This window comes from Pan paniscus, chromosome 2 (genome assembly GCF_029289425.2).
Source record: "Pan paniscus chromosome 2, NHGRI_mPanPan1-v2.0_pri, whole genome shotgun sequence".
Classification (NCBI taxonomy): domain Eukaryota; kingdom Metazoa; phylum Chordata; class Mammalia; order Primates; family Hominidae; genus Pan; species Pan paniscus.
Window position 1 is genome coordinate 121,258,173 of NC_085926.1, and position 14,911 is coordinate 121,273,083.

General features: G+C 48.3%; 1 protein-coding gene across 2 annotated transcripts in view; it reads right to left on the reverse strand.

Moving 5' to 3' along the window:
- ADCY5 (adenylate cyclase 5) overlaps positions 1–14,911 on the reverse strand; it is a 167,105-nt gene that overhangs the window by 22,690 nt on the left and 129,504 nt on the right. For both annotated transcript variants that reach the window (XM_008950512.5, XM_034957194.3), the window contains exons 10-12: positions 14,746–14,890; positions 13,096–13,193; positions 9,309–9,396 (exon numbers count right to left, since the gene is read on the reverse strand). In XM_008950512.5, the coding sequence (XP_008948760.2) occupies positions 9,309–9,396; positions 13,096–13,193; positions 14,746–14,890 (331 nt within the window). The remainder of the gene's footprint in view (positions 1–9,308; positions 9,397–13,095; positions 13,194–14,745; positions 14,891–14,911) is intronic.

Consider the following 14,911-nt stretch of genomic DNA (forward strand, 5'->3'; position numbering starts at 1 on the left):
ACAGAGAAGCAAAGCAGTGGATCCAGGATGCCCTACCCCTACCTGCCCCCAGCACTTCCTGCTGAGGCCTATCTGCTACAGACAAGCTAGGTGTCTATAAAACCCCCCAAGGGCAGACAGGGTGGTTGAAAAAGCACTGAGCCAGGAGTTGGGAAGCCTGGGCTTGGCTTGGCTTTTCCTGTGTGTTCCTGAGCAAGCCGCATCCCATCTCTGAAGTCTCCTATTTGTAGGGCTCTTGGGACCTTTGGGCACCCCCAGCTTTTGTGGTGAGTGAAGCAGGCAAAGGTCTCTACCCCAGTCATGGGCTGTGAGCATCCCTGCAAATTCTTGCTTAAACTGCCAGACCACAAGGCTTCTCCATCCCGATACTGACAGCGTCTGCAGTTGGCCACACTGACAGACAGCTAAGTAGGTCATGGGGCCGTAGCATGACCACCATGTGACCACTTACTCCCAGTGGGGAGGGGAACTGGCTTGTGTGCTACAGTATTTGCTGCCAACTCAAAAAAGTGTCGGGCCCTTGGTCCAGTGTTCTTCAGCTGCAACCCAAACCCACTACATGTGCAGCATCCATGAGGGCCCATCACATGGGACTTCAGTGGCAAAGGGACTTCAAACACAAATATGCTGACACTCATGCTGCTGACTGTAACATGAGTAATAAAGTTTTTGTCTCTGACCCAGGAGTCTTGTGTCTTCTGCCAGCCTCTATGAAACAGCAACAAGCAAACTCATTAGCTTGTAAGTAGACAGAGTTCTTGACAAAAAGTCAGGCCCCTGCTCACCCCTGGGTCTTGGGCTTGGGGCTGGCTGTGTGCATAGGGAGGGTGTATATCTTTCTGACCCCAGAATCCTCCTCCACCCTTCCAGCAAAGCCATTTCCTATCAGCACAGGGAAAGAGGGGACCACAAAGATGGATAGATCACAGGAAGAGCTGCTGCCATGGCAGAGGCCTGGCAGTGCTCCGCCTCCCAGGTTCATGCCATTCTCCTGTCTCAGCCTCTAGAGTAGCTGGGACTACAGGCTGAAAGATGAAGGCCTGGGACTCCATCTCCCCAGCAGGAGAGCCTCCCAGGTATGCTCCTATACCATCAAGCCTGTGGCACATGTTCTGAACAAACACTGGGATAATAAAGGAGACCCTCTGGGATAATAAAAGAGACCCTCTGACCAAACCCTCTTATGTGGTAGAAGGAAAGGTGTGATCTGGAGAGCATAAGCTTGTATTAAAATCCTGCTTAATAGACATAAAAATAAATCAAATACATTGAGGGTCCAGAAACAAACCCTTCCATTTATGGCCCAATGATTTTGACATGGGTTCCAAGACAATGGTGAAAGGACAGTCTTTTCAACAAATGGTGCTGGGACACACAGATATCCACATGCAAAAAATGAAGTTGGGTCCCTACTGCACCCTGTACAAAAATGAACTCAAAATGGACCAGAAAACTTAAATGTAAAAGCCAAAACTACAGAACTCTTATGGGAAAACATACAAGTAGACCTTTGTGACTTTGGATCAGGCAACGGTTTCTTAGAGGTGACACCAAAAGCACCAATCAAAAAAGAAAAAAACAGATAAATTGGACTTTATCAAAATTAATTATTTTTGTCCATCAACTAACACCATCAGGAAAGTTTTAAAAAAGTATTGGTGAGGATGCAGAGAAACTGGAATCCTTGTGCATTGCTGGTGGGAATGTAAAATGGGGCAGCCACTGGGGAAAATAGGGTAGCTCCTCAAAAAATCAAGCATAGAATTATCATATGATCCAGTAATTCTACTTCTGGGTATATCCCCCAAAGAATCTGAAACAGGGACTTGCACAGATAATTTGTACGCCCATGTTCACAGCTGTATTCTTCCTAATAGCCTGTAAGTGGAAACAATTTAATTGTCCATCAATTGATGAATGAATAAACAAAATGTGATATATCCATACACTGGAATATTTTTCAGGCATAAAGAGAGTAAAGTGCTGTCACATGCTACATGGATGAACCTTGAAACTAATATGTTAAGTGCATGAAACCAGTCTCAAAAGGCCATGTGAGATTCCCTTTATGTGAGATGTCCAGAACATGTGAATCACAGAGACAAAGTAGATGAGTGGTTGCTGGGGGCTGTGGTGATCAGGGAAGGAAGAGTGACTGCTAATGGGTCTGGGGGTTTCTTCTGGGGATGACAACAATGTTCTGGAATTAGCACCAATAGTTGAATAACTTTGTGAATATACTAAAAACTAGTGTATTAAAAGTTCATTCACCTTTATAAAGGTGAATTTTATGGTATGCATATTATGTCACAATGAAGCTCTTATTTTTAAAAATCTTGCTCAGCCTCTTATTGGCTGTGTGATCCTGGGGTGTTACTCTACACTCTGAGCTTCCGTCTCCTTATTGGGAAATTGGGAATAGCTCTCGCCCAGAGTGGCTATCAAGACTTAGTAAAGTGATGCATTTGAAAGTGCTCTGTAAGCTGTTAAATGCAACAGAAAAGTTAGTTAATATTTGCATTTTAAAGAGCTATATTGCCAATAAGAATGAAAGTCCTTACTTCCCATTTAAAGGAATTTTTGATTTCACAGCTGGGGAAGTGTTTTGGCACTAGCATGAGGATCTCAGTCTGAAATGGTATGACAGATGGTTTCAAATCGTTGGCTGCTGAAAATTTTGTCATTCTATCTCCATCCCCTTCCCTCACCCCCACCCCAACTCCTATTTGCCCTATGTTGTTTAAACTGTTCAGTTCTGATCACCCCATCCACTGATTGAGAGGCTTCTTTCATCATTTTGCAATCACCGATGTAATGACTGATAGAGGCAAAGGTTACTAATACGTGCTAAAACTTTCTTAATAAAAGGTGGTTGGGGAATAGAGTATGCACATTAGCTTCCTGGTGAATATGGGACCAGGAGCCCCACAAGGACCATCCAGAGGTGAGGAGAAGAACTGCAGGCTTAAAAAAAAAATCAGTGTTAGATGTGGCTCTACCATCTAATGAATTACTGAGTGTGCACTGGCTTGCTTGCTTGCTACAAGCCAACTTCCTCCATGCTCTTTTTTTTTTTCCATGCTCTTTTTTTTTTTTTTTGAGACAGAGTCTCGCTCTGTCGCCCAGGCTGGAGTGCAGTGGCATGGTCTCGGCTCACTGCAAGCTCCGCCTCCCAGGTTCACACCATTCTCCTGTCTCAGCCTCTAGAGTAGCTGGGACTACAGGCGCCCACCACCACGCCCGGCTAATTTTGTTTTTGTATTTTCAGTACAGACAGGGTTTCACCGTGTTAGCCAGGATGGTCTTGATCTGCTGACCTCGTGATCCGCCCACCTCAGCCTCCCAAAGTGCTGAGATTACAGGCGTGAGCCACTGCACCCGGCCACACTCTACACTCTTTAAAAAGAGTTTCTCTTGACTTTAAAACCTCAGTAGGAACTCAGGAATTACTGTTCTTTTGAAGTCTCCAGAAGATTTGACATCCTGTCTTGATATCAGTTTAAAGAGTGTCTCATCTCCTATAATTAGAGAGTTCATCTGTATGTCAGCCCTAAATCTAGATTTTACTAACCCCAGTTTGGATCTTAAAACTCTTGGCCAGGCGCAGTGGCTCATGCCTGTAATCCCAGCACTTTGGGAGGCCGAGGCGGGTGGATCACAAGGTCAGGAGATAGAGATCATCCTGGCTAACAAGGTGAAACCATGTCTCTACTAAAAATACAAAAAATTAGCCGGGCTTGGTGGCAGGCACCTGTAGTCCCAGCTACTTGGGAGGCTGAGGTAGGAGAATGGCGTGAACCCGGGAGGCGGAGCTTGCAGTGAGCCGAGATCGCGCCACTGCACTCCAGCCTGGGCAACAGAGCGAGACTCTGTCTCAAAAACAAACAAACAAACAAACAAAAAGAAAAAACAAAAAAACTATTTGCCAGGGGCAAAGTCTCTTCCCAGGGCTACACCACAACTGCAGTCAGATCGTGGAGAGGATTTTCCAGCAGGATAACTGCCTGCACCAGCCAATCACTTAATGCTTGCTCACAATCAGAGCCCAGAAAAAGAACTGTCTTCAAAAAATAAGTTCAGAACCAGTACATTCCCAATCTGATTAATTCAAATCAATTCAACATGAAAAACAGGAGTGGGAACATAGTTAATAAACCATGATTGGGGTAAGGAACAATTTGATCCTGGCCTCTTTGAGTGTCTCCAGGTACATCGAAGACCTCCCTGGGCCCCTGTCTGTGATGCAGGGCCAGGGTATTGCAAAGATAAAAGGAGGGGATGAAATTGGATGGCAAAAAAGTTTAAGAATACAGCCTCTTTGACAAGGAGCTAATAAAAGAAGCAGTAGCTCCTACTTCAGAAAAAGAAAAAAAGGTAAGAAAACCACAGAGGTCAAACCTGGCAGGCAGAAGGGGTCCACACCAGTGCTCTCATCACTTGGCCTTTCAGGAGTTAACTGGATATATTAGCACAGGCAGTGTCCTGGAGGGGAGGCTCATGGGCTCTGAAGTAAAAACCACCTGGGTTGAAATCCTAGCAATAACCACTTCCTAACTCCAGGATCTAGAAAAAGCTGTCTAACCTCTCTGGGCCTCAGTTTCCTCATCTGCAAAGCAGATTCAATAAAAGCTACCTTTGAGGCTCAGGAAACACAGCTCCAAGTAGCATAGCTTGGATATGCATCCTGGACTGTCCTGACTTGAAAAACACAGGGAGTACCTACAATATGCCTCCTGCAACGAAGACCTCTCCATCTCCTAAATGAATGACATGTATGATGAGATGTGAATGGTGACAGGAATGTGTCTCCTGAGCATGCAGGGGGAAAGGTGAACATGGGAATCCTAAAATCTTCACAGGATGGAAGACACCTAGGAGGGGAGGGGTACTGGTTGCACAGTTAGACCTTATTTTAGAAACTGTGGACCAGGAGTTGAGTTGGAGTGGTAAAAAGGAGAACCAGCAAGGTGGCTTTAGCTACATGCAGGCTGCAGGGAGAGGAGAAGAGGCTCTGTCAGTGACTGCAGAGCAGACAGGGCCCACAGGAGGCTCTGGTCACAGATCCCAGGTGCTCATACAATCAGGTCCAGGGGATGAGTACCATGTAGACCAAAAGCAAGCCATCAGGCTGGGGGATAAGAGAGATTTACACACACACACACACACACACACACACACACACACACACACACACACACACAGCTACGCAGCTGAGTTCCCCCACAGGGCCTATCTGTACCTAAGTCCCAAACTGCTGGGAAGGAGTTTGGCCTTCTAATGAGCCACAGTAAAGGCTGAGGCACCTAGATCAAGCGGTGGGGAAAGGGGAGTCACCATTTGGGCGGTGGCGGCAAAAGTACCAGCACTGTCAGGTATAGACCAGGGCTGCTTCACCGGATGATGAGGCAGGAGCTCCAGGGAGTCCAGTGGAACATGTGGAGCTGGCCAAAGAGGGAAGGGGCTGCACTCAGGAGCTGTGAGTGAGCTCCCTATCCCTGGAGGTGATCAAGCAAAGCAGAGGCCGGCCCACCCCTCGCAGGGTTATCACTCGGAATTCCAGCCTCAGGTAGGTGGCTGGGCTCTCTCACTGCATGGGCCCCTTCCAACCTGAGATTCTCTGAGTTGTGGACAACGTGTGATGGTGAGCAGGGCTTTAACATGGTTTTCTCTACGAAAAGCAGTTCTGGGGACTAGGTCAGCATAGAAGGCAAGGGAAGGAGGGGGGGTTCGTGCAGATGTGCAGACTTGCCCTCTAAGACAGCATCTCCAGAAGAAAGCACTCAAGGGGACGGTCCCTAAGGCAAGGCATCTGAGGGGCAGTGGGGGCTCTGCAAGGCAGCTGAGGCTCAGGAGTGAAACCAGGACTTGAGGACACAATGAAGACCAAGGCACCAAGTTAGCCCCGCTGAGAAATCCAGGGGAGTGTGTGAACTGCACTGAGCTGTGTCTGGAAAAGACTGAACAGGCCCAAGATAAAAAGGCCACCAGAGCACTTAGTAAGAAGGGAAAACCCGGAAAGAACCAGGGAAAACTGCTCCCCGACAGCCAGAGAAGACGACTCACTCTGTCAACACTCTCATATTTCTCTCTTCGAAAAGGTTAAAATATGGACAGTTCAAGGAAGTCAGTCCATGTTGTTCTGGGAAAATGGAAAAGTAAATGAAATAGAGAAAGAGACTGACACTAACTGGCTTGGGGGTAATTTAGGAACTGTCGCATCTCATTGCAAAGCCACTCCCCGTGACTTCTGAGAGACAGGGGAAATGAGAAAAAGTTTCTGTGTTCTGGTAAAACCGCAAATGTTTTTCAAAAACAAAACAGAAGGACCCTAAACACTGCAGGCTAGTCAGCTTTGTGTCAGCACCTGCAAAGGTGAGAAAATGAATTTCATTCGGTCAACCCACCGCAGTGAGTGTGCCACGGTGCTCAGACACAGGCAGACATTCACAGCGGGGAAGAAGGGGTACTGTTCCCCGCCATGCACATGGCAGGAGGTAGAGCCAGGGAGACGCTCCTTTCATGTCTTCACGTGCAAGCTGTTTAACCCACAACATAAAAGAGGGAAGAAGAAGAATTCAGTGGAAAGAAGTTCATATTACAAATGACTTCTCAAATTGGGCTCTGTGTTCCAGAAAGCGGACAAACCCTGAGAAGAGGCTAATCAGGCCAGGAGAGAAGGAGGCGGCAGGGATGGGAGCCAAGGGTGGGTGCTGGAGTCTATTCAATGGGTGGACCACCAGCCCAGAGCGGCAGGTTCCAGGTTTCATAAGCCACTAAAATTCTTTACTGAAGCTTTCTATCTGTAAGATGGAAAAAGCAGGCTCCCTGGCTGGATGGTGTGGGACTGGGGGGACAGTGTTTGTGTGGCCTGGGGGTAGAGGGCAGGTATTCCATCCACCGGCCCCTCCCCCACCCAAGGAAACTGAGGCCTCTGCAGCACAGAGGCAGCAAAAATCACTGGGCTAGATAAAAGAACTGAGAACTTGCTCAGTGAATTTGGCACTGATAACAAAATAGGCAAATTCAACAATACAAAAGAAGGCAGGGATGATTTTCATAACTCATCTTGAACTGTGGGAAAAAAACTCATTAGACCAAAAATGGCCAGTGAAGGTGGCTGCAGGCAGGAAAATGGGCCCACCCTTCCCCTCCTCCACAACTGACTGCAAATCAGGAAACTCAAATGGAATGAAATCAGTATAGCTCAGGTTCACCTAAGCCCCTAACAGAAAAGAAAGGAAATTTAGGTTCAAGCTTAAAAAATGGCAGACTATGCACAGCTTTGATTCTGATCTGAATGGGCTAATTAAGTGCCTGAAAGAAACAAACAAATAATGACTTTGCCTCAGTTCCTTACTTAAAAAAGAAATGTTCTCTTTGGGGTTCAGCAAAAGAACTTTTAACTATGGTTTACTTTTTTTGTAGGTGGTTGTGACTTTTCATTGTGGCAATATTTATACAACATAAAATCTGCCATTTTAACCATTTTTAAGTGTACCATTCAGTGGCATTAATCACTCATGTTGTGCAACCAATATTGCTATCAATTTCCAAAACCCTTTCATCACCCCAAACAGAAACTCTGAACCCATTAAGCAATTACACCCGTTCTCCCTCCTGCCAGCCACTGGGAATCTCTGGTCTGCTTTCTGTGTCTATGAATTTGCCTGTTCTAGGCATTTCATATAAATGGAATCAGACCATACGTGTGACCTTTTGTGTCTGGCTTCTTTCACTCAGCATCATGTTTTCAAGGTCCTTCTATGTTGTAGCATGAGACAGCACTGCATTCCTCTTTATGATGGAATAACATTCCACTGCAATTTACAGCACGTTTTGTTTATCTATTCATCTGTTGATGGATGCTTGGGTTGTTTCTGCTTTGTGCCTACTGAGAAAATACAGCGTCCTTTCATAGCCACGGGATGAAGAAGTGGAACTGTCCACTCTGGATAAAGCAGGCTGGGGGGGGCCTTGACAACAGAAAGACCAAAAGGCAGGAGTGGCTGAACATGGGGCAGGAGGGAGGCTGTGGCCTTGAGGAAGGAGGGTCAGTGGAGAGGCAGGGAACCAGCTAATGTTAAGCCCTACGATGCAGCCTATCAGATGCTACAATACTAGCAACGGATGGAGCACGCGGCTCAGCGTGGCGTGCTTCTCACAGACATGCCCAATGGCTCTGGCTGACCCTGCCCTCTCTGGCTGTCCACCTCTGCACCTGCCAGGGGAGGTGAACCACACCAGGTGATTCCTAAGGTCCCTTCCAGTTCTGACAATCAGTCCACCAAGACCTTGACCATGACGTGACTATACAGTTAACAGACTAATAAGGGCCCTCTCTGGAGGGTGGAGAGAGAAAGGGGACTTTGGAGGGGATGAAGGTCCAATTCCTCCAGAAGGAAGACATGGTGCTCACTGCAGAAGAGGGTGCAGCTTCCAGGGGGCCCCACCGCCCACCCCAGAGGCTTGGCTCCTAGTGAGCGTCAGGGAGGAGTCGGAGAGGCTCAGCAGATGTGGGAGAGGCACAGATCTGTCCCAGGGATGAGTGCTTCCCGGAGGCCAGGCTGGTGCGTCAGGGAATTCTGAAACCACTAGTGAAGAAACTGAGGGAAAGGCCTGATGGGCAGGGCAAACAGGAACATAAGTGGTTTCTACCACAGACCAGAGTGACCCAGAGCCAGGTCGCATTGAGGGACATGGCTGGACAGGGGACACAGTGGACAGGGGACACAGCGCGCCTAAGAGATATGGGAGAAAAACTCAGAACAAGAGCCACATTTCTGCTGCCAACACCAGCTGGCTGCATGGCCTGCTTGAAAACACCAAAACACACTCCTCATCTATGTGCTGGGTGGCTCAAGACCTATAATCTCTGAGGTCCCCTCCAGGGAAAATTCCAGAGCACATGGGAGCACCAAAGCGGGTGTCGAGAGAGACCTCCTCCACACCCATTCTCTCAGCAAATATTCACTGGGCACTGCTCTGTGCCAGACTTGGTGCTCGGTGCCCTTCCTTCCTTGTGCATAACATGAACAGGCACAGCACCCACAGCATCTTCTGGTTGCAGAGATTTGCCAAGGGCAAGTTAAAACAGCCAGTGAAGAACAGGCTCCCACTGACCATTTGCCAGACTCCAGGCAAGCTTGCTGCCAATGCCATTGGAGAGGTGTGGCTGGCATCAGGCACTCTCCCACCCCTGCCAAGCACAATACTCGGGCCCCTTCACATTTTGGGCCCCTGGGTAGGGCCCCTAGGGCTGAGAGAAGCGGGAAGAAGGTGGCTGCAACCCAGCTGTCAGCTACACTCACCTTTACGCAGGAGTAGATCACAGACACAAACACCACCAAGGTCAGCAGAAGGGAACAGGTCAGGTAGAAGCTGAGCATGAATACGGAGCTGGAAGGAGAGAGGAGGGGAGGGAGAAGCCAGGCTCAGGTGGCAGGGCTGCAGCTTCTGGGGGGACTGCCTGGCAAGCAGGCCACAGGTCCCCCGTGCCCATCCTCACAGCTTCAGAGGGCCTGGGCTCTGAAATCCAGAGAGGGAACCTGAAGTTGCTCCACCTCCCCTAATCCACTGCCCAGCCTTTTGCACTGACTCCCTGAGTAGGGCTTACACGGCCTTGCAGGTGGATTCTGGAACCATAAGGGTATGGTTCCCTCCCCTTCCGGCGGAGACAGCAGCCCACAGGAAGCTGAATGAAGAACCAGGTGACACCTGATAGGTATTTTGCCTAATTCTCAGCTATTCACTGATGTGCTTCATTTAGCTTGGAAGAACCACCTGGTTACTCCCTCCAAGTCGTCACTCACAGCTCCATAAATAACTGTGAAGGCTGAAAACTGATTGGATCAGTAGCCTTCATTTCTAGAAATGCCTATGTCAGCAGCACAGCCAGCTACTCTTTGAGAAACAAGGGTGGCTGTCTCTTTAGAAGGGCAGAATCTCTAAGCCCCACTCCCTTTCCACTGCCAGGTCCCACAACAAGTCCCGCAGTTTTTGCTCCTCGATTCCTAGCCAGTTCAACAAGCAAAATGCAAGGATTTCCCTCTGCCTCTCCTTCAGATGCAGATCACAGGTGACCTTCACGGCCACCACGGGTGGCCACCCTCAGACAAAAGAGCTGTAAGTGACTTTCCATCTGGAACTTCCCATTAGCCCTCCTGGGGCAAGGGCTGGCCCAGGGACAACACACCCCACCATACCACCAGGTGGCCTTTCAAGGGAGGAAGAGTGGCCTGACGAGGCCAGGTGTTGTTATGGGGTTAAAAGCCCGTGGGGGGCGTGAGAGGCAGGTGAACACCTCTAGGGAGGATTCAAACAGCGTCTTTGTTCCAAGCCTCCACAAAAGCCCAGCACTTAGCTGCCTTCAACAAACGGAACAAGGGAAACGAATTCTCTTCAGGGGAAAAGAAAGATCTTCAGAGTGGCTTTTAAGGCTTTCCTAGAGAGGAGGTGGCTAGAGAATGACCTCTGCCAATGTCTAAGCCACTTGGAGCTGTGGCCAGAGGAGGGAATGAAGCCGTTGCGGGCAGGGCAGGTAACTGAGATGACCCAGCCCCCAAGCCACTGCAGAGAAGGAAAAGCAGCAAAGAGGCAGGACTATGCACTCAAACTACAGGGACTGTCAGTTGCAATGGGATGAAAAACCAGATTGCTCTTTTTTTTTTGAGACAGAGTCTCGCTTTGTTGCCCAGGCTGGAGTGCAGTGGTGTGATCTTGGCTCACTGCAATCTCTGCCTCCCAGCTTCAAGTGATTCTCCCGCCTCAGCTTCCCGAGTAGCTGGCATTACAGGTGTGCACCACCACACCTAGCTGATTTTTGCGTCACCACGCCCGGCTGATTTTTTGCATTTCTGCTGTGTTGGCCAGGCTGGTCTTGAACTCCTGGCCTCAAGTGATCCACCTCCCTTGGCCTCCCAAAGCGCTGGGATTACAGACGTGAGCCACTGCACCTGGCCTCCAGGTTGCTTCTTGATACTTGTGCGTCCACATCAGTACAGAAAGATGGGGTTTTATGCCAACAAGGACCCCAGCTCTGCACAGCCTCAGTGCAGGGGTCAACCAGGGTGGAGCTGGCTGCCAGTGCCTGATTTTCACCTGTGGCATCCAACAGAGTCATGACAGATACAAATGTAAGGGGGATATTTTCATTCTTTTAATAATGCCATTAAAAATAAAATACATTTTGACACCATGTACCTCCTGCTATGGTACATGGAGAAGGACACATCATCACTTCAGTGGGAGCCTTATCAAAATGTAGACCCCCCCCAATCTAATCATGAAAAAACATCAGACACACCCAAATTGAAACTACAAATTAATTGGCCAGTACTCCTCAAAAGTGCCAAGGTCATGAAAGACAAGCAAAGGCTGAGGAACTATCACAGATGGGAGGGGACTGAGGACATGAATCAACTACATGCGACATGGGATCCTGAACTGGCTCCGGGAACACAAACTGGATAGTGAGGGGAAAATGATGAATTAGAATAAGGTCAGTAGATGAGTTAATAGTATCATTTTAGTGTTAATTTCCCGGTTTTGATCATTATATACAGTTACGGAAGCTGTCAACATTCGGGGAAACTGGATGCAGGATGCACAGAATCCCTCTCAGCTACTTTTGTAACTTCTCAAATACCATTATTTCAACATGAAAAACAGAAGGTACTGGCTTCGGGGACTCTTTAGATGAAGCATGGCTTAGAAGATTTAACCAAATGCAATCAGTGGATTTTGAGTAGACCCTGGCTACAAATAAACTAAAAGTAGAAGACATTCTGGGGGACAGTTTGGGAAGATTCAATATGGACGGGGTAGTAGATGATAGTAGGGATTTGATGTTAATTTTTTTGGTATATAAAGTATTGGGGTTAAGGAGGAAAATGTCCTTAAATTAAGTATATATTGAGGTTTTTAGGGGTAAATGTCTTTGTCTAAATTTACTTTTTAAAAATCAGAATAAAAATAGATGAAAAAAACACCGCAAAATATTAACAGTTGTTCTATCTAGGAGATGGGTACTGATTAGATTACTTACTTTACTTTTCTGTGCATTTGAGGAATTACATAATAAAAAGTAAAAATACGTATTTATACATATACGTATATGTACGTGTGTGTATATATATATATGTGCATGGGTGTACATACATAAGGCACTTATGTTTCTCTCCCAAGCGAGACTCTAATGTGAATGACAATTTAACAAACACCTCAACCTCATTTCCAAAATCCCACTGCATACTTCAAAGTACTCCCCATAGAAGCCATAGGCTTTCTCGGAGACACAGCCAGTCCTCAGAAGAGTTCAGAAACACCTCTTTGTGAAATACCTTCAGAACTTGAAATCCATTCTTAGAAATATCCACAGTAGTAGAAAACCTGCATCTTTTGAAGATTTTTTTTTTTTTTTTTCAAGAACTAACAGAAAGCAGCCCAGGGAATACTCTGGGTGACTCAATTGTCAGTGGTGGGGTGGGTTAATGGGACGAGACAATTAAGTGATAAAAAGGCCTCTCTTGACCAGGCGTGGTGGCTCACGCCTGTAATCCTAGCACTTTGGGAGGCCAAGGCGGGTGGATTGCCTGAGCTTGGGAGTTTGAGACCAGCCTGGGCAACATGGCGAAACCCCGTCTCTACTAAAATACAAAAAATTAGCCAGGCGTGGTGGTAGGCACCTATATTCCCAGCTACTCAGGAGGCTGAGGCAGGAGAATTGCTTGAACTTGTGAGGCAGAAGTTGCAGTGAGCCAAGATCACGCCTCTGCACTCCAGCCTAGGCAACAGAGCGAGATGCTGTGTCCCCACCACCCCCACCCCAAAAAAAAAAAAAAAAAAAAAAGCATCTTTCATGCAGCTGTGCAGCGCCTAGTGAGAGTTGCCCACCCTGGAATGAGCACATCACCTTCCCGCCCAGAGAGGTCAGACCCCTGGCTTCGTACCCCACCGAGGGCACTCAGAAACTTCTCTCCCTGCCTGAGCAAGTGCAGGCCAGACTCCCTGCTCTGTTCTCCTAAATGACCACCCCCTCCCACTCCTGGGATTCCCTGCAGCCAGAGGAAGGAGCCCAAGAGGGACGGGGATACTCACTGGGGCACGATGGTGATCTGGACAAAGCAGATGAAGAGGAAGACGAGCGAGGCACACGCCACATAGGCACCAAATCGGTCGTCTACCTGCTTGGAGTACTGAGAGGAGACGGGCAGGGTGAGAGGGGCCAAGGTACCTGGCCCGGTCTGCTCCAGCCCTGTCAATCCCACACACCCGGGGCAGCCACTCAGGGCTGGTCACCTGTGCAGCCCACTCCCACAACAGGGAAGACTCGAGAACCAGAGTCAAACTTAGACCCTAGGAAACCAGTCCAGATCACCAGAAGGTAGTGCCTATGGAGAGGGCAGTTGAGACAGACCTGAAACCTTCTGCAGGTGGGTCACCTTCAGAGTAATCCATAATGATCATGGCTGTACATGACTGCATGCCATCTACATGCTAGGAAACATGCCAGGTGTCTACAGGCATCATCCAGCACCCCCACAACAGCCCAAGAAGTCGGAATAAAACTGCTGTCATTTCTTCTTCAGAGATGAGCAAGCTGGGCCTCAGAGAGCTCACATGACTTGTCCAAAGTCACATCTGAGGCTCCCAGCCCCAGCTCCGCCCATGATACCAAGCAGCCACACTGATGGAGGTTGGGCTGGCACAGTCACCCAGAGTAACACCCAAGTCAGGTCCATATACTGCTGGTCCCTTTCCACAGCTTCACCTTGCTAATTCAGTTTGCTTGCCTGGTTTAATGCTGATGAGCATACCACAAGTCCATTTTAACTGAACCCTGGGGAGATGCTGCCACAAAGTCCAAAGAGAACTGACTGGACCAGGGTCTGACTCCAGCTCTGTCACTACTTCACTGGGGGGCCGAAAGCAGGTCCCCCAACCACTCTGGGCTTTAGCTTTCTCATTCACAATGTGAAGAAATGCAACAGAGAGATCTTGACTGTCCCTGCCAACTTTAACACCTTGAGGTCCCAATGTGACAAAGCAGTTGGGCTGTCCATTGACAATGATAATAACAATAATGCAAATAGCAACTAATATGCACCGAACGCCTACTATGCGACAGATACTGTTTCATACATAGAAACTGCTGGGCATGGTGGCTCACACCTGTAATCCTAGCATTTTGGGAGACCGAGGCGGGTGGATCACCTGAGGTCAGGAGTTCAAGATCAGCCTGTCCAACATGGTGAAACCCCATCTCTACTAAAAATACAAAAATTAGCTCGGAGTGGTGGCGGGCGCCTATAATCCCAGCTACACAGGAGGCTGAGGCAGGAGAATCACTTGAACCTCGGGGGAGGAGGTTGCAGTGAGCCAAGATCAAGCCACTGGACTCCAGCCTGGCCAACAGAGTGAAACTCCGTCTCAAAAAAAAAAAAAAAAAAAGAAAAAAAAAAGAAACTCATTTCATCCTCACTATGACCCTATGAAGTGGGAATGTTAACTGTCCCCATTTTCCAGATAATGAAACGAAGGCACAGAGAAGTCAAGGTGTATCCCTTCCAACCAGGGAAGCCTCCCTAGAACTCACATCTCTCTAGGTAGTGCAGCATCAGAGCTGGGGAAACTGAGGCCACCCCTTCCGTGGTGCTGGGGGCATGAGGGAGCCCTCCTGTTTTCTTGCCCTCCTCCTCCTGGTCCTGGTTCAGCACAGGGGCCTCCTTCCCACCCAGGGTGCTGTACCTTCTTCTCTAAGTCAGGCTCCCTGAAGGTCAGGAGGAACTTGCGGACGTGCTCAGACCGAAGCCTATCGATGCTCCTGGCGTCAATGGCACGGCCCAGAAACTCATCCACTTCATCCTCAGGGTTCGCACTCTCCTGGGCATTCCTGGGGAGCAGAAGGCACGGG